Raw genomic sequence first — 22,572 nt, forward strand, 5'->3', positions numbered from 1 at the left:
CTTGGTGGGTAGGGTGACCCTGCTTTCTGGTGGGCCTTTTGGGGAGGCCCCTGGATTGGGAGCTGGAGATGCTCAGCAGCTGATCAGAAACTTGTGGCATCATCAGGGGACCCAGGAGAAGCCCCTTCTGCTTCAGAGTGCATGACTTATGGAAGGTGACACCCCCATGGTCAGGAGCTGGACTGGGTCTTCTGCTGTGCAGCACGCAAGGCCCAGGGACCAGCCCATCCTGGGCTGGCCTCAGTGCTCGGCTCGGGAGCCACACTCTTGGCCGAGGGTGTGAATGCTGCTGCTTCAGATGAAAAGGGACTGTAGGGACTGGACTGAGGCCTTCCTGGGGCATGGGCTTCCAGCCTCATCTGGCTCACCCAGTGCCATCTGTGAATAGCATGAACAGATAGAACACAGATTCACAGTTCTTTTGATTATTTACTCCTGTGGAGTTCTGCTGTACTTTATTAGAGCCAGAAATAGATTTTTGATTACAAGAGAGTGCTTTTGAGTGTCCCTGGGGCCCTGGCAGCTCAGGGATTGGGGTTGTCCTTGAACTGCTCACAAAGGGCACACTTGTAATCTGAGGACTCCTTCTCCTCCTCTGCCTCAGAGGCCTTGTTTGGGGCCACAACTGAAACGGCCGCCATAACAATCGAAAAATAGGTGTTGTACATAATCATCAGTGAAACATAACCTGGGTACTCTGGGGGGAATCTCAGGCAGTTCCCCTGCGCCATCCCTTCCAGCAGTAGCCAGAGGTACAGAAGTGACATTGCTGGATGAACCTTCTCCACTGGGGCTGCCCTGCTCGCTGGGGAGATGGCTTGCCCTGGCCTCCATGGCTACACTGCCCATAAACCAAAGGCCACAAAATACAAATGAGCCAGGGATTCCATGAACAGTTGGTGTTCTCTTCTGGGCCTTCTTGTCAGCCTCTTGGGTAGACTCGTTGTGATGGAATTGAGGAGAACATCTGGTCGCCACCGCATGCTTCTTTCTCTTTGGGGTTATTGTTGCGCCAGTGATGGGCTGAACAGTTGTTCTGGGGTCGCCTTTCCTCCAGATGTTCTGTAGGAGAAGAGGTTTGTCTCTGAAAGTTGGAGTTGTGATAGATCTGAAAGGGAATTAATCACTTTAGCCATCATTGGGAGGAATAGCCGTTCCTCACCGCCCTCCTCCCCACCACCGCCCAGGCCTTGCCTAACTATGGAGACAAGGTCTCTTCATTCCTGGCAGGTTATGAGCCCCTAGTGAGTGTGCTCCCTAGAGCTCCCCCAGGGCCAGCCTCACTTATGTTACTGGCCCTCCCTGACATAAAGTGGCCTCTCAGGGTCTGGAGTCACCCCTGTGGATCCTGTCTAAGGGGCTTTGTCGAACATGACTGGCCCTGCTTTCTCCTCTTTCCTTAACCACCCTCTCACAAGAAAAAATTCTCCCAAGAAATGAAACCTGTCCAGCACTCGGCTCGTTAAGTCTAGTCTCCCCGGAAGGGCTTTCTGAGTTACCATCATCCTCTTCTTCCCTAAAGAGCGACCCGAAGGGCGGATTTTACTGAACCCATACAAGTTTAGTTTGCAGATGCAAGTCTTGATGCTTTCTGTCTTGAAGATCCTGTCCGTGCCTCTGTGCTGGAGGACTTCTGTCTGGAAGAGATCAGCCTTGATGACCACCATGTCTCCCTCATCATTCCAGTGCACAGAGGTGAAGGCTGCATCCTCCATGATCATCCAGAGCTTCCTGGGGAAGGACAGCCAAAGGACGTCATTGTTCTCTTCATCGTTGGCTGTTTCTGGGTTCAGGCCCTGCGGGGGTGGGCTATCTTGGGAGCGCAGATATGGGCTCTTGGGTTGGTCTCATTGCTTCTCCAAAGCCTCCCCTGAATCCATGTTTGGATCCGGAGAGACATCAGGGTGGTGCCCTGCTGTGGGCTCCCCATCAGCTGATGGGGCCAGCGGAGCTGTCTGTGCCTCGTGGGAACTCTGACTAGCCATGGAGCCAGTCTAGCTCAGGAGCACTCTCTACCCAGGCAGTGAACACTCAGGGCAGAAGGGTCTCAGACCAGAGTTGGGGTGCATAATAAATACTGTCTGGCAGCCTATGCTATGTGACCACTGGCACTGTACCCAGGCCATCCACACTCACACAAGGACTGGGTGGATGTGGCCTGAAAGGACCTGCTGGAGCAGAGGCTGGGGATTAGCCCCGCCCAGATCCAGGCCTTGCTGCAGGACAGGGACAAGTTCGGCCTTAGAGTGATCGCGGGCAAGTGAGGCCCTGCCCCACGCTGCCTGCATGCCCCCCGGTGCTGCCCTGGATCTCAGCTTGCTTTCCCAAAGGATCGTTTGTTTGTGTTCGTTTGTTTTCTGTTGAATCAGTTGGTGGGGGAAGGGCTGAGATTTCTTCAGAGGGACAGTGAGGGTCCCTTGGCTGGGAGACAATGGCATGAGGTGCCTGACCACCTCCCTGGCCTCAGTCCCCATTTGTGCTCTGAGCAGAGGCGGATCCAGGTCTGCACATGGCACTTTGTGTGTGTCTCTGTGTGTGTGTGTGTCCCCACGTGTGTCTGTGTGCCCGACAGAGACCATGACAGTCAGTAAAACAACCGGCCTGGGTTTGATACCCACACTGCCAGCAGCCAGGCCTGAGCAAGCCCCCTGACTCCCCAGGGGTAAGGCCCCAAAGCAGCACTTCTCTGCTGGTAAATCCCTTGGGGACCTGATGTCTGCTGGTTCCCACCAGAGCCCTCCTGCTCTGTCCCTGTGGCCTGCAGTGGTCAGACTGAGAGCTGCCCGTGGCCTGGTGGGTTTGTGGAGCACCAGGCCTCTCCCTTTCATTTCGCTCCCTCATTGGCTTGGATTCGCACCGAATTCCCTTCACCAAGGTGAACCCATCTGAAAATGCTCATCCAGAAGACCCAGTTCACCTCGGGCTTCCTCCGTGATATGGTCTTAGTCTCCAGCAGGCATGACTTTGAATCACCTTGTTCTCCTTCTGTGTCCTGTCTTTGCACATAGGTCTCATGGAAATTGGGGACACCTTGCTGTGCCCAGAAAACCTAGACCCAATGTGGTAGAGGAGCTGGAGGATCAAGCCCTGCTACCCAGCCTTCTCCAGAAGTACCTGACTGTGCTTGCCAAGCCCCACCGGCTGCTGCAGCCCGTCCCTGGGAGGGGCAGGAAGGACATCTTCCAGGTGGACATCGCCGAGCACTTGATCCCCTTTGGGCAGAAGACCTGTTCAGGTTGGGCTCTTGAGAGGAAGGTGACCAAGAGACCTGCACATGGTGACACTGTCCAGTCACCGCTGCACCCTGGACGTGTCCGTCTAGTTCCGTCTGAATTGGCCCCATTCTTGGGTGTGCTGCCAACTTGGTGCAGGTTGGGGGTCTGGGACACTCCTCATGCGGTGCTGCTCAGAACTCAGCATGAGTCTCCAGGACTTTGACCTTCACAATAAGAGGGCATCGCCACTCGTTTTGGCCCTGCTGTGTCTGGGTGGTTGAGAGAAATGTGTTGTTAGGAAACCGCTTAGTGTTTTTCCCTCTCTGTTCTGGTCCAAACTCCCCGATGTTGGAACAGTGACCAGAGGGTGATGGGGAAGGCTGGGGGCTTGGCTGAGTGTCGGAAGGCAGAGTTGCCCGCAGGCCCAGAAACAGGCTGCAGTTTTTCCTTGCAGGTGACTCTTGCCCTTTTCTAATGTGTCCCTTGGCTCACAAAGCATGTGTGTTGGATGCGGTGCCTGGCTGTCTCACGTCCAAAGACAGGCTCCTAAATATACCTGTGAGGGCAGAGCGACAAGGGCTGGTGTTCACCTTGTGGAAAGCTTGTACTTGTCTTTGGGTTTGGGGTCATGTGTTTGCAAGGCCCTTGGAGGGTGGGGTGACCCTGCTTTCTGGTCAGCTTCTTGGGGGGAGGCCCCTGGATCAACAGCTGGAGATGCTCAGCTGCTGAGCAGAAATTGTGGCATCTTTGGGGACCCAGGAGGAGTCCCTTCTGCTTCAGGGTGCATGACTCATGGAAGGTGACACCCCCAAGGTCAGGAACCCAGCTGGGCCATCTGCTGAGCAGCAGGCAAGGCCCAGTGACCAGCCCATCCTGGGCTGGCCTCAGCACTCGGCTAGTGAGCCAAACCCTTGGCCGAGCGTGTGAAATGGTGCTACTTCCGTTGTAAAGGGACCACGTGGACCAGACTGAAGCCTGCATGGGGCGTGGGCTTCCAGCCTCATCTGGCTCACCCTGTGCCGTTTGAATAGTGTGAACAGACAGAAAGAACACAGGCTAGTCATTCACATTCAATTCTTTATTTACTCATGTGTAGTTTTGCACCTCTTTATTAGAGCCAAAAACCGATTTCTGATTACAAGAGAGTACTTTGGAGTGTCCCCAGGAACCTGAGAGGTCAGGGATGGGGCTTGTCCTTGACCTGCTCACAGAGGACCTCTGAGAGCTCTCCCTGCTCCTACTCTGCCTCAGGGGCCTCGTTTGGGGCTCTGCCGGCAAGGGCTGCCATCAGCATGGAGTAACAGGTGTTGTACAGAGCCATCACTGAATCATAATCTGGGTACTCTGGGGGGCTCTCGGACATTTGCCCAGTACTCTTCCTCCCAGAAGTAGCTGGGGGTACAGACATGGCACTGTTGGACGTGCCCTTTCCACTGGGGCCACCCTGCTTGCTGCGGAGATGCTTTACCCTGGCCTGCCCGGCTACACTGCACATAGAGCAAATGCGAAAGAGCCCAGATGATCGTCGCCTGGGGGTTCTGCGAGCAGGTGGGGTTCCCTTCTGGACTTTCTTGCCCACCTCTTGGGTGCGCTGGTTGTGATGGAGTTGAGGAGAGTGTCTGGTCGCCATCACTCGCTTCTTTCTCTTTGGGATGTTCTGCAGGAGGAGAGGTTTGTCCCTCTGAAAATTGGAGTTGCGATAGATCTGAAAGAAAATGAATCACTTTAGACAGCAAGGGGGAGAAGAAGCCTTCCTCGCCGCCCTCTTCTCCATGACCATCCTGGCTATGCCTATGTATAGAGACAAAGTCTCTTCATTCTGGCAGGTTATGAGGCCTTAGCATGTTGCTCCCCAGAGCTCCCCTGGGGCCATCCTCACTTGAGGTGTTCCTGGCAGTCCCTGACATTCAGTGGCCCCTCAGGGTCTGGAGTCACCCCTGTGGATCCTGTCTAAGGGGGGGTGGTAGAACAAGACAGACCTTGTGTTCTCCTCTTTCCTTAACCACCCTCTCATGAGAACAGCATTCCCCTGGGAAATGAAACCCGTCCAGCACTCCCCAGAAGTCTAGCCTCCCCAGAAGGACTCTCTACATTACCATCATCTTCTTCCCTGCAGAGTGACACGAAGGGCGGATTTTACTGAAACCGTACAGGTTCAGTTCACGGATGAAGCCCTTGATGCTTTCTGTCTCGAAGATCTGGTCCGCACCTCTGCGCTGGAGGACCTCTGTCTGGAAGAGATCTGCCTCGATGACCACCATGTCTCCCTCATCATTCCAGCGCACAGAGGTGAAGGCCGCATCCTCCACGATCCTCCAGAGCTTCCTGGGGAAGGACAGTCCGAGGACGGCGTTGTTCTCTTCCTTGTTGGCCATTTCTGGCTTTGGGCCCTGTGGGAGCAGATTGTCATGGAGGCCTGGATCGGGGCTCTCAGGTTGGTCACCCTGTTTCTCCAATGCCTCCCCTGAATCAATAATTAGATCTGAGGAGGAATCACAGGGGTCCCCTGTTGTGGGCTCCCCATAAGTTAATGGGGCCAGCAGGGCTGTGTGTGACTCGTGGGAACTCTGACTAGCCATGGAGCCAGTCTAGCTCAGGAGCATTCTCTATCCCAGCAGTGAATGCGCAGGGCAAAAGGGGCTCAGGCCAGGGTTCGGGTGCCCCATAAATGCTCTCTGGACATTCTAGAATCTGGGTCGTGGGCCAGGCAGCCAATTACGTGGCCAGCTTCCTTAACTGTTTCATGATGTCACAGAGGTGATGTGGAGAGGCAGCCCTGGCCCCGTGTAGGGGAGGGGGGTCTGGGGACAGAGATGGGATCCCCAGCTGGTCTCTTGTCTGAAAGTACAGAAAAGTTTGTTTCAGGGTGCTTGCAAAGGTTCCCATCTGCTGCCAGGCACCTTGTTTCAGGGGGCCAGGCCCTAGATGGGTTGACAAATGTGCCCCTGGCCCCACCCCGCCCCCCCCACCAATGGGCAGGCCTATGGCTGGCTTTTGCTTAAGGGCCAGGCCTTGGCAAGTCCTGGCTTGGCTACCACCGAGAGAGATCCCAGGGGTCAGATGGGCCCCTGGCAACTGTCCCTCCCAGAAGATGGGATCCACAGCATGCTGGTTAGCCTAGACTGTGTTGGTGGTCCCACTTCCCCACCCCACCACCCATGGCCTTGCCCCTCTTCTGGCTTTGTTGTCTTCTGGCTGGTGCTGCCGATTGGTCTGTCCCACTCAGATGGCCCCAAAGTCAGAGCCCTGTTTCCTGCCACCACTGCCACCCAGGCTGAGCTCTCCCCAGAGTAGGGCTGCGCTCAAGCACAGTGGAGGGACCTCACATTCCACTTGACTGTTCCCCAAGCACCTGAGACACAGACTCCCCAGGATGCCCTGTAGGAGGGCCCAGCCAGGTGCTCTGCTGAGCTTGCAGCCTCCCGAGCTCTGCCCACCCCCAGATGCTATCCCACTGCAGATCACAGGCTGCTGTCTTCAGTTTCCATTTCTTCCCATAAAGACTGCTCTCGTGACCCTAGAGTCCTCACTTTGGCAACACCTGTGTGTGTGCTTTTCTTATCCCCCGCCCAGAGCCTCGAATTCAGTCTCCCTGGAGGCTGCCTCAAAATTACTGTTTCCTTCATCAGTGGGTTGCCTGGGCTTCTGCTACCCCTGGTCCTGGCCTCCCGTGTCCAACTTGGGTGTCCGTGGATACCTGCCCTTTGAAGGACTTGAGTGGGGGCTCAAAGTACAGCCTGTCCTGTTGAAAACAAGCATTTCACTGGTCCTTTCCAAGGCCAGCTCTGATCTTCTCCGCCCCTGCCCCTGTCTGCACCACCACTGGGAACCTGTTCTCCCTTACCCAGATGGCAGGTACATCAAATGATTTTGTTGGCACTGGTTAGGTGCATTTTTAGGGGCGTGCTTTACAGACACTCACTCCCAGAGACATGTCTGACTTGTTGAGCTAGATGTGACCAGAGGAAGCCCCCGTCTACCTGTATTTGAAAATGGATGAGAGCCCGGGTGTGGGAGTGGACAAAACTCCAGTGAGAGACATCTGTTTTCACCACACATGGGCGACAGGGCAGTGGGTTTGGTGATGCATGTTCTCTGACCTTGGTGGGCCACTTGTCTTCAAAATCACGGAACAGACCGGCACCTTGGAGAGGCCCGTGTGTGAGGACCTTATGGTACTGTCCCCCTAGAGACAGTGTTCTCCCAGTTCTGCCACTCAGCAGGGTCATTTGCCCAGTGTGAGGGCCACTGCCTGGTGTCTGAAAGGGGAGAGCTAAGAGGGTGTGTAAGAGGCTCGCCCAGGGGCCTTTCAGCCTGAGGACTGGAGACCAGAAAGGAGCTTGCAGGCCTCGACCTGTGCTTGCTCCCTTGCCTTTGCGCTGCTAAACAGGTTGACAAAGCTTTCCTTCAGGTCAGTTCATCTGACTGGGACACGATCCTAGAGGCTGTGATCATCACTGGGGGACCCTGGTGGCTCCTCTGAAGGGGACCGAAGACCGTGGTGTCTGTTGCAGCCTGGCTAGATGGCCTTTCTTGCCCCCGCTCCCCCCGCCTCGGGCCCCTCCTCACCCCCTGGGTCCAGAGGAAGCTGTCTTTTCTGGTCCCCCTCCTCCAGGCACCATTTGGGCCCTGGCAGTGGGTTTGTGCGGCACCAAGTAGTTTTCTCAGCTGTGGCTCAGGACACATGCATTGTGCACACACAAGCCCTCATGACGTCAAAGGCCTGCCCTTCTCAGCCTCTCTCTACTGCCCCTGCCCTTGGCATTCCCGCTCAGATGTCCCCAGCCCAGAGGCCCTCCAGCTGCTCCCCACCCTCACTGCATCTGGTGTGAGGAGCCCCACGTGTTGGGCTGCAGGGTACGCCTGAGGGACACGGTGCAGCTGGCAGGGCCTGGCCTTTGTTGGCACTGTGATGGTGGGGCACGAATCTCTCACACTGTTGCCTGCAGACACTCCTCCACTCTCCACTGTGGGAAGTGGCCGATTGCTTTGTGGTCCAGGCCATGTCAGAGAATATGCACTTCAATAGGATGCGGAATAGCTAATCAGCCAAACATGATGATTCATAAATAAAACTAGTTAACTTTTCCAGGTGGACCATAGTGTTATTAGCTCAGTAGTGTTCAATTCTTTGAGACTCCATGGACTGTGTAGACCACCAGTGTCCTCTGTCCTTGCAATTCTCCAGGCAAGAATACTGGAGTGGGTTGCCATGCCCTTCTCCAGGCGATCTTCCTGACCCAGGGTTCGAACCCAGGTCTCCCGCATTGCAAGCAGGTTTTTATCCTTTTAGCTACCCCAGCAGCCCCTTTTCCAGTTAGAGGGCCTGTTACATTTGGTTGTTGAGGAGTGTTCCAGCAGGAAAAAGCTGCTCCAGGAAAAGCAAGAACCACTCTTTGCCTCTGTCCCAGCCTGTCTTCCATCCAAACCATTAAATTCCTTCATTGCAGCCCCAACAAAGATCAAGTTGTTGATTAATGGCCAATTACAAAAAGAGATCATTTAAAGCTCAATAACACCTTAGGTTCTGGATCCTCGGTACCAGGAAAGAGAGGGCAGTTCTATGGATTTTTAGGGGCATCACTTCAAGGGAGTGTGACCAAAGTTCTGCAGGATTCCTAGCAGATATGGGGTGGAAAACACATCCTTTGCCCCTGTGGTCAACAGCAATGTGACAAGAGCCAGGGCTCCTTCCTTTCTGCCCCAGAAAGAGATCTCTCTGGGCTTTATCCAAGTGCAAAAGGACACCTCACAGCAATGATCCATTTCAGATGTTCCTATCACCCCCAAGACACAATGCAGTCCTGAGGGGTGCCACCACCCAACCTCATGACAATCACATCCCACAGAAGAAACACAGCTTCCCAAAGCCCCAGACCACCCTGGCTCAAGCACAAACTGCAGGGCGTTCCTCCTGTAGCCCCACAGCCCTGCTCTGTGTTGCCTTGCTCTGTGGGACTAGGGGATGTCTCTCCAACTTCCCCGTGTGACTCTGGCTCCTAGACCATTGCTGTAGGAGTGGGGTGTGTCCTGCTTCTCTTAGTGTCCCCACTGCTAACAAGGCCTCTCAGGGAGCAGAGGCTCAGTAAAAGTCTTCGGAATAAATGAGCCAGTGGGCACGAGGCTCAGATTAATTGTCTGCTACGCCCTTAAATAACCCAGACAAATCCAAATAAACAGAGATAACTTAGTTTTTGAGACTGATACCCGAAAAGGACAGTTAACATGAATTCACTACGATCACCTTTATTATTATCTAAATCTCTCCCCATCAATATTGCTGCTAAGTAACTTAAAACTAAGATACAACCATTAGGTAGAAAGATGTTAGGAAAAAATGGATAGTCAAACAGTTTCAAAGACCCACCATTGACTTCTTACTAATTATAAAAGAGAAACTTTGCATTTACAGTGAAATATCTGCTGGTCACTACCTTAACAAAGTAATCGTACTTGCTTGACCAATAGTGGATCCTGACCCTCTGTCACTACGGATGCGATGGAGCTAGAGGTACACAATATCTCTCTTGTATTATTTTTCTGATCAAAATATTTAGTATAAATCTAATCATGTGCAAACAAATAGAGAATATCAAACATTCAGCAAGGCAACTGACCTGGACTCTGAAATGTCAGAAAAAGTGAACGAACCAAAGAAAGAAAATGTAGAGGGGATGTTCTCCCATTATTAAAAGAGACAAAAGAAATGTAACAGTAAAATGCAACACATTTACTTTGATTGGGGACTAGATTGAAAAAAATTGGGCCACAGATTGGATGTCATGTAGAATCTGTGTTCATTTTCTTTGATAGAATTATTATTCTGGGGTTTTGTGGAAGATGCCTGATGAAGTATTTAAAGGAGAAGGGCATATTGTCTTCAACTTACTTTCAGATAGTTCATCAAAAAATAAATAGTAGAAATTTATAGAAAGGGATAAAACAAATGTGGGCAAAAAATTAATGATCTGTGGACCTATGTGAAGGATAGATAAGAGTTCATTGCTATCGTCTCTACATTTTTATGTGAATTTGAAATTTTTCAACCTAAAACTTTGGAAGCAAAAATATAAGTTAGATCATGCTCTTCCACTGCTAAAACCTGTGCAATGACCCAAGGCTTCCTACTGCACTCAGAGAAATAGCCAAAGCCTTGTCACAGCCACCAGTTCCTACATGATCTGGCCCCTAGCTTTCTGCCTTCACATACTGTTGTTTGCTCTCTAATGTACTCCCATGCAGAAACACTGACCTCTGACGTTCCTTAAACAAACATGGATTGCTCCCACCTAAGGACCTTTGAATTGACCATTTTCACTGTCTAAAATGCTTTCCCTCAGATACTTGGACATCACTACACTTCTGTTTCTCTCCATGTTCAGGCTTTAATAAAATGACACTCAAAACCCATGAGCTTTTCCTCTTGACTACACAAATAGCCCATATTTCCCAGCTTTTCTTATAGTTAAGTGTGGCCATGTAACTGAGCTCTAGTCAAAATAATGTGGGTGGGAAGGATACACATCACTTTTCAGCCTGACCCATTCAAGCCTCCTCACCTGCAACCCTCTCTCTTAACCCAACTACTAGCTGAAGAGATGACTCTGAGGACATAGAGGGGGTAGAGCTTCAAGGAGGGATTCTGGTACCCTGAAGGACCGCATGAAAGTCACATTCACATTGGACTTTGTATCAACAAGAAGTAAACTTTTATTGTGGAAGTCAAAAATAAATAGGTGTAAGTCTCTGATGGCTCAGTGGTAAAGAATTCACCTGCCAATGCAGGAGATGCAGGTTTGATCCTTGGGTCAGGAAGATCCCCTGGAGAAGGATATGGAAACCCACTGCAGTCTTCTTGCCTGGGAAATCCCATGGACAGAGGAGCCTGGTGGGCTACAGTCTATAGGGTCACAAAAGGGTCGGATATGACATAGGGACTAAATACACAAAAAATAAATAATAAGAGTACATCCCTCAGTGGGCTATCGTAGAGACTGAAAGCAATGATGAATAGAAAGCAATCAGCACAAAACCTCAGGATGTACTCAATGCATATTATTTGTGCTAGTGAAAGACAGAACCTGAAATTATAAGAAAATAATATTTGTCTGATAAACATTAAATGTGCCTCAACTGATAATGTCTTAGTTGTTAAGAATTATGTGAAGTTGGCCAAAGAGTACTAAGTTTCAGTTATGTCAGCAAATAAATTATTGACACCTAATGTAGAAAAAGCCTTTGACTGTGTGGATCACAACAAACTGTGGAAAATTCTTAAAAAGATGGGAATACCAGACCGCCTGACCTGCCTCCTGAGAAATCTGAAGCAACAGTTAGAACTGGACATGGAACAACAGACTGGGTCCAAATTGGGAAAAGAGTACATCAAGGCTGTATATTGTCACCCTGCTTATTTAACTTAGATGCAGAGTACATCATGAGAAATGCTGGACTGGATGAAGCACAAGCTGGAATCAAGGTTGTCGGGAGAAATATCAATAATCTCAGATATGCAGATGACACCACACTTATGGCAGAAAGCAAAGAACCTAAAGAGCCTCTTGATAAAAGTGAAAGAGGAGAGTGAAAAAGTTGGCTTAAAGCTCAACATTCAGAAAACTAAGATCATGGCATCTGGTCCCACCACTTCATGGCAAATAGATGGGGAAACAAAGGAAGCAGTGGCAGACTTTATTTTTTGGGCTCCAAAACCACTGCAGATGGTGACTGGAGCCATGAAATTAAAATATGCTTGCTCCTTGGAAGAAAAGTTATGACCAACCTAGACAGCATATTAAAAAGCAGAGACATTACTTTGCCAACAAAGGGCCATCTAGTCAAGGCTATGGTTTTTCCAGGGGTCATGTATGGATGTGAGAGTTGAACTATAAAGAAAGCTGAGCGCTGGAAAATTGATGCTTTTGAACTGTGGTGTTGGAGAAGACTGTTGAGAATCCCTTGGACTGCAAGGAGATCCAACCAGTCCATCCTAAAGGAAATCAGTCCTGAATAATCATTGGAAGGACTGATGCTGAAGCTGAGACTCCAATACTTTGGCCACCTGATGCAAAGAACTGACTCATTTAGAAAGACCCTGATGCTGGGAAAGATTGAAGGTGGGAGGAGAAGGGGACGACAGAGGATGATATGGTTATATGGCATTACTGACTCAATGGACAGGAGCTTGAGTAAGCTCTGGGAGTTGGTGATGGACAGGGAAGCCTGGCATGCTGCAGTCCCTAGGGTCACAAAGAGTCGGACATGACTGAGCGACTGAACTGAACTGTACTGAATGTAGAGCATGGTGACTAAAGTTAATGATACTGTCTTGTATACTTGAAATCTGCAAAGAAGGTAGATCTTAAGTGTTCTCACCACACACACATACATACAAACACACACAGACACAAAAGCTAACTACATGAGGTTATGAATGTTAATTAGCTTGATTGTGGTGATCATTTCACAATGTACACACATATGACAACATCAAACAGTACACCTTAAAACATACAGTTTGTATTTGTCAAGTATAACTCAATAAAGCTAAAAAAATGTGCATCTTAGGTGAGTCTCCCAAGGCAGTAGAAGTAAAAGAATAAACAAATGAGACTTAATCAAACTTAAAGCCTTCTCACAGAATGTGCTATGTGCTAAGTCGGCTTCAGTCGTGTCTGACTCTGTGATGCTGTGGACTGTAGCCCACCAGGCTCCTCTGTCCATGGAAGTCTCCAGGCAAGAATACTGGGGTGGGTTGCCATTTCCTTCTTCAGGGGATCTTCCTGACCCAGGGATCGAATCAGCATTTCTTATGTCTCCTGCTTTGGCAGGTGTGTTCTTTACCACTAGCACCACCTGGGAATCCCTCTCACAGAAATTAAGCCCTTGTCAGCCACATCTTTGGCATTTTCTCCCAGTTACTCTGGCATTTTTTTCCCAGTTACCATAAACAAAACAAAAAGACAACCTATGGACTGGGAGAAAATATCAATGATGTGATTGACAAGGGTTTAGTGTCCAAAATGTATAAACAGTTCATACAACTCAACAACAGCAAAAAAAAAAAACTCAATTAAAAATGGACAGAATTCCTAAATAGATCTTTCTTCAAAGAAGACATATAGATGGCCAACAGACACATGAAAAGATACTCAACATCACTAATTACTAGAGAAATGCAGATCAAAACTACAATGAGATATCACTTCACAACAGTGAGATGGAGTCATCACAGACATTCTCAGGTGTACTTTCTGCATGACAAAGCAGAGGAAGTGTGGAACTTAGGAGCAAGACACCGTTGAATTTGAACTTAGCTGCAGTACTTCCAAACTATGTGACTCTGGGCAAGTTATTTGGTGAGATTGAGTCTCATTTCCCTCATTCGTTAAAACAAGGGTACTGTACTTGAAGAGCTGCATATAAAATGCTACGATCAATATATGGTTGCTATTATGTGAACATATTCTTATTCTTGAGCTTATGTACTTCTCCAGTCAATGCTGTCTGGTACACAGGTACTAAAAAACCCATGTTATAAATAATGAACCTAAAATTCAGAGAGGCTAAGAATTTGCCTCAAATCACAACTAATTGGCTGACTAGAGCCCAGGAATCTGTACTTTCAAGATCCTTTCCATGGTACCACACATCATTCCTCCATCCCAGGGATGGCCCCAGGTCCAGGCCTTCTCTAGTTACATACCTCCACCCCCTTCAAAATCATAATAATAGGAAGCCATGAATTATCAAAGATTCAAAGAAACTTATCACCCCAGAATCCTAAGTTTCCACAGTCTTTACTCTTCTCCCAAGCCTTCCTTCTTAATGAGCTCCCTGGGAGTGGTAGATGGAATGACTGCATGTCTCCTTGAGGTGAGGTTATGTAGAAGGCAATCACCTCCTTTTGGGTCCCCACTCTTCCTCATCATTGGAGTAAATCTTCAGAGGCCAGTGATGGTAGCTGAAGAGTGAGACAAACTTGGGACCTAGATGCCTGGGGCTACATTGAGAGATTACTTCTCTAAAGGGAGAAAGAGAGAGGTGTCTGAGATGACAACCACAGTCACAATTCTCAGGGTCTAGTGATTCCCATCAGCTCCCACATAAAGCCTGGAAAGTTTCTTTCCTCACTTGATATGAGACCTCTACTGAGCTCCCTACCTCCATCTTCCTCCTCTAATCACCAAGGTCAATGAGACTGAAGAGAAGATGCCTGGACTCATTAATGGCCACCCCAAAGGTCATCATCCCTTTTCTGAGTAAGTAGCCATTATATTCAACCTCATCACTATGCCTTAATCCTACAAATCCTGATGTATTAGAAGCTGAGAGATCATTTTACAAAACACCCTCTTTTTACAAGGACGTAATATGAGGTTCAGCATGGCTGAGACTACAAACCAGGTCCAGTGGTCTCCATACTTCTCTGTTTCTCCTTCCCCATTTACATAAAAACGAGAACGATTTGTTCTTGGTGGGTAAGACCCGAAGGAAGGAAGCTCTGTACTTAAGATAGGATAGATGTAACTGCCCTGATGCTGTCAGGTAGAATCCAGCTTCTGTTGGCCCAGTCTAGACCCTGGTTGTCCCCAAAACCAGAGCTACTGTGGAAGGCTCCAGATATTATGGCCTCACCCCAGCCTCTGAGCATCTTCAGAACAGTATGGGCCATATGTTGGCCCATAAGGCTAATAAGGGGAGATTGAGGTATTGGGTAAATCACTCCCTTTCAGAGCCTCAAGTTTTCCCTACATAAAGTGAGTATGTTGTTTTCAAATACATCTTCCTAATATTTCTTGAAGTAATGCAATGTGTAAAACACTAGATAGCAGAATTGCTCCAATAAAAGAGGAAGAGACCTAGAGTCCTTTCCATTCAGAATTCCGTTCAGCTTCTCAGCCCCTCTTGGCATGGCCTCTGAGTCCCCCAAGAAAGCACAGTTTGGAAATCTATGAAATGGATAACTTCTTAAGATCACTTCCATCAACAACCTAAATTTTTACAAATTTCCCCCAGAAGTTTACAGTCTAAAAGAAAACACTTGGCCATCACATAGGGAGCTTCAGCCATGCCAAACAGTTGTTCCAAAAGGTGACTATAGATGGTGGAATGATGCCAAGTCCTACTGGGTAAGGTTTGGAAGAGACTGGGAAAATTTCACCCAGAGAATAAGCCTGGGGACATGTTGCTATTTGGTTCTTCTGAGCCCCTTGGTTGGCATGCAGTGAAAATGTGCTGAGTGAATTATGAATCAGTGAATCATACCATGAAGGAAAAGCATAACTAACATCACTAGCAAAGAGTAAAGTCAGCTAACAGAGGATGCTGGTAATGACAGGCTTAGTAGAACCCTTGACTCCATTTCAATCCAAGACATGGACATAATCCAGTTTTGATTGTGAAGGATCAAGGGACACAATTTAGGAGGCAGCAGACACTGTTTACTAGCACTGCTACAGTTGGATGACCTAGCATCTGTGTTCCTGATGGGTTCATGCTCTGAAAAGTAGAAGAAAAGCCCCCTGAGTTCAAGTTAAGACTTGATACAGTATTCTTTTCCTTATTCATAGAGCTCAGATGCAAAAGATTAACTTAACCACACACCTCAGTTCATATTGCCAACACTGGGACCCTTTTTTTGTTTTATTTGCTTCCTCAATCACACATGAATTTATATACCAACGCCCCACTCCTCCTGCCCTCCTCCATGGTGACATGCTTAATGTCATTAACTTTAAACATTGTGTATAGACAGACTTCCTGATTTGTTGCATTTTTAAATATTTTAAGCTATACCATGTGATGTTTTGATATACATTATGAAATGACTATCATGATGTTGCATTTTTAATGTATATATAAACCATTTTGTGCTATAGATCTCAATTATTGTCTTACTTTTTCACTCAGATTATGTTTTCAAAATCTATCAGTATTGCTATCAATACTTCTAGTCAGTTGCTTCTAAATAGCTGCATTTGGGACTTTCTTGGTAGTACAGTAGTTAAGACTTTGCCTTTCAAGGCAGAGGGCACGGGTTTGATCCCTGATGGAGGAACTAAGATCCCACATGCCCCGTGGCCTGGCCAAAAATAAAATTAAATAAATAAATAGGTGCATTGTACCCCTCAGCACTCTTCTGTCACATTTGCCATCCCAGTGATGGACACCCGGATTGACGCGAGCACCCCATGACCGTGAATGAGTGTGCAAGAACATCTTCATTCATAAGCTTTTATCTGCCTGGATGGGAATTTCTCTGGAATATCCACATAGGAGCAGGATTATTGTATCATGAGATGTTCTTGAAATTTTGGTATAATTTACCTTCAAACCATTTGGGGTTGAGGTTTTTTGAGAGGAAAATGGTTTTGACTATCGCTTCTATTTTTTCAATTAATTAATACCTTGTTTCCCTGGAAAGACCAATTTAGTTCTAGGTATGCACCCTGTTGTTCCTTTCTCACCTCCAGCTTAGCACTTACCTCCCTTCCAATGACCACTTCAATCTCCTCCCCCTAAACACACTAGCCCCCTTACCTTCTGCCTGGCTCCCTCTAGACTGCATCTACTATTTTTTAGCTGTACCCACTTTGGTACAAAATACTAAAAAGAAATATTAATAGTAGTATAATTAACATTTGCATAGAACCTTGTAGATTTCACTCAGTCATGCCTGATTCTTTGCAACCCCATGGACTATAGCCCACCAGGCTCTTCTGCCCATGGGACTTGAGTGTAGATCTCAAACACTTTTCAAATATGCCATCTTTTTTTTCTTTTACAATATATTCTTTTTTATTATGGTAAGATATACGTAGCATAAAATGGCCATTTTAACCATTTTTAAGTGTTCAGTTTAGTGGTATTCAGTACATTCATAATGTTGTAAAACCTCACCACTATCAAATATGCCATCTTATTTGAACTGAATAATAAACTTCTAGAGATGATATTTTATTTTCCCCATTTTTCAGGTGAGAAAATAGATTAAAACATAGAAATATTCCCAGGGGAAATAGCAAGTATCGGAACCAGAACCAATTCCCAAATTACCAAATTTTCCCATTGACTCTCCTGATCCCTGGAGACTAGTCTCCAAGTTGCTAGTGTAAAACCCACAATCTTGCAAGGGGTGATCAGGGGTGATGTACCTGGTTCAATCTGTCAGTCAGTATTCAACATGCCGCTACGATGAGCCAAGTCCTTTGCGAGTCACTTAAAACAATGGGGAGTGAAACAGATTTGAACCCTGCTTTGGTAGTGCTTTCATCATAAACCTCTCCAGGTGGTGTCCATGCCCTAGTGGTCCCTTTCAATTTGGACCAAGCATTAAGTATCTCAGAGAGGAAGGAAATACTTCAGAAAACAATGCTACTGTATGCACCTACTTGTTAGTGATTTAAAGGAGAAATAAAAAGTCTGAGTTATCCTAAGCAGGGCGGTGACTTTCATCCAAGATCACTAAGCATCAAAAACATACCATTAGTGCTTTGCTTTGCTTTTGACCCTTCAAAAGGATCAGAAAGATTCTGAGGATGCAAGGCATACAGGATGTGCCATGCATGCATGCTAAGTTGCCTCAGTCGTGTCTGACTCTATGTGACCCCATGGACTGTAGCCGGCCAAGCTCCTCTGGCTATGGGGATTCTCCAGGCAAGAATACTGGAGTGGGTTGCCATGCCCTCCTCCAGGGGATTTTCCCAACCCAGGGATCAAACCCATGCCTCTTACATCTCCTGCATTGACAGGCAGGTTCCTTACCACTAGCACACCTGGGAAGCCCACAGGATGCAGACTTCCTCTAACTCAAAATCTGCATCTCTAACTCTACCCTCACTTTTCTGGGAGTATTTGACCACCACTTGCAGGCTTTCCTTTGTGCTGTTTTCTCTGAAGATAATCCTGTCCTTAGGAAGGGTGGACACAGAGAGTGCATGGTCTGTAACTCAGTGGTCCCATTATCAACCTAGATGACTGCTAGCTGCTTCAAACTCTATGTCCCAATCAGTTCTTGTCTTGTTCTCTTTTGACTGAGTTCCAGCTTGGTAGACAGATGACTAGGGCATCGATTCCTACCAGACTGGAATCAGTCTCCCCTGTTCTTGCCTTTGGGGGACAGAAACGACCTATTTCTGAGGCTCAGCACCTTCCTAATAAGATCACTGGTTTTTTTTTTTCCCAGAATGCTGCATATTCTCACATTTCCATGGCACACACTACCACCCTTCGGATGCTTCTTGCCTATAGCAGCACCTGCTGCTTAGTTCCTCTATTTCTTCTTTGATGCCTACCCACCTCCCTAAATCACCAGATTCAATGTTAGTTAAATAGACTCCCTCTGCCAGAGACATTTCTCCAATTTGCCACTCACCCTCGACAGTTCTCTACCCAGATGGAACTTGGTGTCCATCACCAGAATCATCTGGCCAGGAGGCAGCTGAAGATTAGCATGCTGATTAATAACTGAGGCCAGACACAGCAAAAGGATATCTTAGATACAGCTTGGGAAATCAAGCAAAATGATCTTTTCTGAACATGTTTTTTTTACTTTTACCATTTACTCAAAGAAGATGGGTATTAAGTTTTATCTTTTGGATAAGGAACAAGAATTGAAGTACCCTGTTCAAGATGAGTCAGATGCAAAGTTGGAATTGAAATCAAGGTGTGCCAAAACCAATCATATGAAGTTATATCATAGAATATATGGTGGTACACATGAATGACTCCCCTCATGGGATGCACAAGCTGGAATAAGCTATGCAGTATCTCCTCTACCAGACTGAAGACTCCAAGCCACAACACATACCTAATATTCCTTTATATTTTTTATTTTCAAAGGGCCAATGAGGGGAAACCAGAGCCACATCACTGAATTCCTCCTTCTGGGACTGACCAGTGACACAAAACAGCAGATGTGGTTCTTTGCCAGCTTCCTGGTGATGTACCTGGTCAATGTGGGTGGCAACTCAGTCATCATTGCAGCCATCTGGGGAGATGCCTGCCTCCACACCCCCATGTACTTCTTCCTCTCCAACCTGTCCCTGGTGGACATCTGCTTTACAACTGTCATTGTGCCACAAATGTTAGTGAACATGCTGACTCAGAGAAGGACCATCCTCTTTGCCCAGTGTCTAGCCCAGATGTATTTTTTGTGGTCTTTGGCATGACTGACAGCTTCCTCCTGGCTGCCATGGCCATGGACCGCTACGTGGCCATCTGTCACCTATGGTGTTATACCACCACCTTGAACCCCAGACACTGCTTCCAGCTCATGACAGCATCCTGGCTGGTGTCCCACCTCCTCTCCTTCACCCACACCATCCTCATGGCCCACCTCTCCTTCTGTGGGTCCAGCATCATCCACCACTTATTCTGTGACATACAGCCTCTGCTGATGCTCTCCTGCTCTGACACCTCTGTCAATGAGCTCTTGGCCTTCACAGAGGGCTCCTTTGTGATCATGATTCCCTTCATCTTCATCACTGTCTCTTATGTCTATATCACCTGTGCTGTTCTGAGAGTCCCTTCTGGGAGAGGCAGGTACAAGGTTTTCTCCACCTGTGGGTCCCACCTGACAGATGTAGCACTATTCTATGGAGCTATAATATCTGTGTACATCTGCCCCTCGTCCACCTACTCAGTGATAAAGGTCCATGTGATCACTGTGACCCTTTTATCTATAGCCTTAGGAACAAGGACATGAAACAGGCTATGAAAGAGCTGATGAGGAAGACAGATTAGCATAACTTCTAGAAGTACACCTCAGCATTCATTCATTCAATATGAACTTATGAAACAGGGACTTCCCTGGTGGTCCAGTGGCCAAGACTCTGAATTCCCAAAGCAGGGGACCCAGGTTTGATCCCTGGTCAGGGAACTAGATCCCACATGCCACAACTAAGACCTGGTGCAGCCAAATATAAATAAACTCATATTTTTTAAAAAAGAAAAAGAATTTATGAAACACCTGTTCTGTGCCAAGAATTGCATTCAGTTGCAAAATTCAGTTGCAAGGATAAATATCACAAAATATTGAAGTATATTGTAAGGATAAAATATTGCAAGGATAAATCAATGGTAGCTCTTGTCTTCAAAATTAATCACAGCTCAATAAGGGAAAGGAGACACCTGCAATACAAGGTTATTATACTTTTGGTAAAGACAAGTAAGGCATGGGTATTGATGGCCTACTGTATTATGCACATGGTTTCCTTCTTTTTCTTTCATAGTCTCTGGCTCTTGTGGGACACATACATGACCAGGGCTGTGCAATATCTGTCCTGATGCAAAGCAAGGAGAAACTTCCTGAGTCGGGTGTTTTAAATGTTAGTTACACGGGTCAACTCACAAATCTTCCCTTATCTCTGAAACAATCCCTCAAAGCTACCTAAGAGGATGCCTCCCAGGCTTAAGTTCACAGTATACTAGCTAGTGGTAAAGAATCCACCTGCCAATACAGGAGATGCAAGTGATGTGGGTTCAACCCCTAGGTCAGGAAAATCTCCTAGAGAAGGAAATGGCACCCCACCCCAGTATTCTTGTCTGGAAAATTCCATGGACAGAGGAGCCTGGTGGGTTACAGTCCACAGGGTCACAAAGAGTAGGACACACTTGAGTGACTGAGCACATGCATACACATTTCTGCCCAATAAAACATAATTCTCAACTTTTGGGTTGTGCTTCTTCCTTTTTTTCAGGCAACAGCACAAACCATGTTTATACAGACTTCTCCTAGCCAACGATTAAGCATGCCAGGAGTACCAGGGCAGGCTTATCTCCAGAGAATTACAGGACTCTTCTGGTGGATAATTTTGATTCTAGGACACCCTCCGCACCACTCACCCCTGCATTGGCCTAGTCAAAATTTTCTTGGCGCTTTGCTGCAGTCCTATCCCATCCTTTTTCCTTCTCTCTTTTCTTCCACAGGTCTCAAGGCTTGAAAGATTTCTGATTTTTCCTGCCCCCTCCTCAACAAATATCTCACACACTAAATCCTGCCTTGGCATCTGCTTCTCAGAAGACCCAAACTAATGCATTAACCAACACCTTGCAAACAGTTCTACTCATTGGTAGATACCCTGTAGAAAGTTGAACAAGCACACCAGGAGATTGTACAAGAATTCATGAGTGCAGCCATTCCAAATGGAATAAACTGAAATTCTGACCTCACTTATTGTGATTTTCCTGTCTCACCTATGAAACAATCTAATAACTTAATACAAAAGAAATAAGGGGGGAAACTCCAGTTCTCCAGCCTTTTCTGCTAAAATAATAAAGGTTAGGCTGTCACTAAAATATCAGTAGTAGAACAAAGGAATGATAAATGATTGTTATTGTGGAGTTGTTCTCTTTAGAGGATGGTGGTCTAAAAGTTTCTCCAATTTCCCTGCAGAAATATTTTTTAAGAAAAAGTGAACAATGGAAAATATCATTTTCCCCTCATTTTTTAATAATAAAAAGAGGAGTTCTACTTGAGATAAAGAACTATTTGGGGGGAAATGGCAAAAACCTGGAAACAAACTAAAATGTCCATTAAGATCGGAATGGAGGGACTTCCCTGGTGTCCAGTGGTTAAGACTCTGTGCTTCCACTGCAGAAGGCACATGTTTGATCCCTGGTCTGATAACTAAGATTCCACATGTAGCATGGCTTGGCCAAAAAAGAAAAAAGATCAGAATGGATAATATAGTACAATCACACAATATAATTAGAGTCCACACTCCCTTAGCTGCAGTTCTAAAATTCAACTTAATCACTTTGCTGTACAACAGAAATTAACACAACATTATAAATCAACTTCAATTAAATAAACTTAACTCACAACTCTCAAGTTGTGCATCTTTTTTAGTTGACATGGCTAATGGCTGGACAGTCCCACTGCAAAACTACAGAAGGTGATATTAAGGACTGGAGGCATAACTTCCCTTGTGGGTCACTGGGAGTGGTGGCAGGTGGCATCATGAGTTACTGGCAATAGTAGTAGATGGGGTCATGGGTCAGTGGGAGTGGTGATCGCTAGGGTCACTTTACCCTCTGGTTCAAGGACGATGTATCTTACCTTATGGGGGAGCTAAGGGTAACAGATGTGGAGCATGTCTGGTCCCTGGAGGGTGAAACCCCAGCACCACGGGCTCTCATATCCCAGTGTGCACCTCACATGTGCTTTGTAGAGGCCATTCCACTGCTCCAAAAGACATGCTATTAGAGTGTCTCTTGGTCCTGGGTGATTTTGTGAAATGTTCTGTGTCAGTCAGTCCTGCATTCTGTGAGACTTCAAATAGTGTCACCATGCAAGGTGCTGCAAGAAGGAAATTGAAACCCACATCTAGAATGTGTACCTATCAATTTCAGC

The 22,572-nt window shown here is 47.1% G+C and overlaps 1 protein-coding gene and 1 pseudogene across 1 annotated transcript; one reads left to right on the forward strand and one right to left on the reverse strand.

The window, feature by feature from the left end:
• Positions 1-4,452: 4,452 nt before the first annotated feature.
• LOC133052277 (heat shock transcription factor, X-linked member 3-like) lies at positions 4,453-5,794 on the reverse strand. The gene is made up of 2 exons (XM_061137082.1): positions 5,312-5,794; positions 4,453-4,920 (listed from the first exon to the last, which is right to left on the reverse strand). Exons 1-2 carry the CDS (start codon positions 5,792-5,794, stop codon positions 4,453-4,455), a joined length of 951 nt encoding a protein of 316 aa, XP_060993065.1.
• A 13,269-nt stretch (positions 5,795-19,063) lies between these two features.
• Positions 19,064-19,923, forward strand: LOC133052643 (olfactory receptor 1L6-like; annotated as a pseudogene).
• The last annotated feature ends 2,649 nt before the right edge of the window (positions 19,924-22,572 follow it).

The sequence above is a fragment of the Dama dama genome, chromosome X (genome assembly GCF_033118175.1).
Source record: "Dama dama isolate Ldn47 chromosome X, ASM3311817v1, whole genome shotgun sequence".
NCBI lineage: Eukaryota > Metazoa > Chordata > Mammalia > Artiodactyla > Cervidae > Dama > Dama dama.